The sequence below is a fragment of the Ptiloglossa arizonensis genome, chromosome 10, assembly GCF_051014685.1.
Source record: "Ptiloglossa arizonensis isolate GNS036 chromosome 10, iyPtiAriz1_principal, whole genome shotgun sequence".
NCBI classification, from domain to species: Eukaryota; Metazoa; Arthropoda; class Insecta; order Hymenoptera; family Colletidae; genus Ptiloglossa; species Ptiloglossa arizonensis.
This window is the reverse complement of record NC_135057.1, coordinates 11,677,817-11,679,051: the sequence shown is the minus strand read 5'-3', so window position 1 is coordinate 11,679,051 and position 1,235 is coordinate 11,677,817. Positions and strand designations below refer to the sequence as shown.

Here is a 1,235-nt window from a genome sequence, read left to right as displayed (position 1 = left end):
GTATCAAATAAAATTACGAATAAGATATAAAATAAACTCGAAGGTAATACTTTTTGGTGTTACACAGCTCTAGGTTTGAGAATTTCCTTATAATTTTTGTATCACTTCCAACGTTACCGCTTCAAACAAAATAAAATGTCAATTTTATAAGGTGTAGAAATTAAAATCAAATATGTATATATAGATATACATATTCGGTTTTCTAGATTTATATTTTTACTTCTATAATCATATTCAGTTAGAGCCATTCATTTATTGTAATACCGTGAAAAAAATTTTAATCTTTATTACTTCGTCAAACATATTGCTTATTTCAGACATCTATGGATACACGATGCCCCAATATCATTCAGGACGGGGTCAAGAACCGTCGACAAGCTAGAGAAATTATGTTGGAGTCACTAGTGTGGAAATCGTACTCAGCAATTATTGAAAATTAAAGACAACAAGGTAAAGCGGCAGTAATCATTAAGGTGCGTCTACTCGACAATAACAATCTGATCTTCATTTATAGGGTGCACGTGCAAACATTCATATTACAAATGGTGGTTTAGTGTAGTTATCCATAACGACCGCTAGTAGCGCTTCAGTTGCGCTCCGCGGCGCTCCCTACACGGCAGTCAGACTTTATCTTCGGCCGCTTTCGAATGTGTGTCGAAAGACTGTTACCGACAACGCGCAGCTACGTTATCGGAACGTTTGAGATAAATTTACCGATTCTAGAATCGACTGTGTTGTCGTTAATATCATTCGAGTACCCGCGCGTGCAGTCGCAACAGCGACGAGTGCAAGAAGCGGCGCGCGCGCAAGCGGTCTCGAGAGATTTCGAACGGTCGTAGCTCGCGTCACTTTGTCATTTCTAACCTAAAAACTCGAGATGGCCGAGTCGGAACAAGATTTCGGTGATCGTAGCGATAACGATAATCTAAAGCCGGACAAACTGTTTATATTGAAGAAATGGAACGCCGTGGCCATGTGGAGTTGGGACGTGGAATGTGACACCTGCGCGATTTGCCGAGTTCAAGTAATGGGTAAGTACGTGTATAGACGGTCCATAGGTTAGGGAACTACTTGCCAACGACTCATTTAAAAAAAAGCAGCGATCTTTTCGTAATTAATATATTCGTCGCCGACATGGTCATTCTCGCGAAACACATAACCGCTTATTTGCCTGCGTGCTCGCATTTGTCGGAAAGATCGAAGTTTTTTTGACGAATACGTTCGAAACAAGTGAA

General features: G+C 40.2%; 1 protein-coding gene across 2 annotated transcripts in view; it reads left to right on the top strand.

Annotated features, from left to right (window-relative positions):
• LOC143152396 (RING-box protein 2-like) overlaps positions 1–1,235 on the top strand; it is a 35,876-nt gene that overhangs the window by 108 nt on the left and 34,533 nt on the right. Inside the window, exons 2-3 of one of the 2 annotated variants that reach the window (XM_076322452.1) lie at positions 318–450; positions 515–1,031. In XM_076322452.1, coding sequence (XP_076178567.1) covers positions 878–1,031 — 154 coding nt within the window. In that variant the 5' untranslated portion in view covers positions 318–450; positions 515–877. Of the gene's footprint in view, positions 1–317; positions 451–509; positions 1,032–1,235 lie in introns of those variants that run through there. The other variant, XM_076322453.1, reaches the window with a different exon arrangement.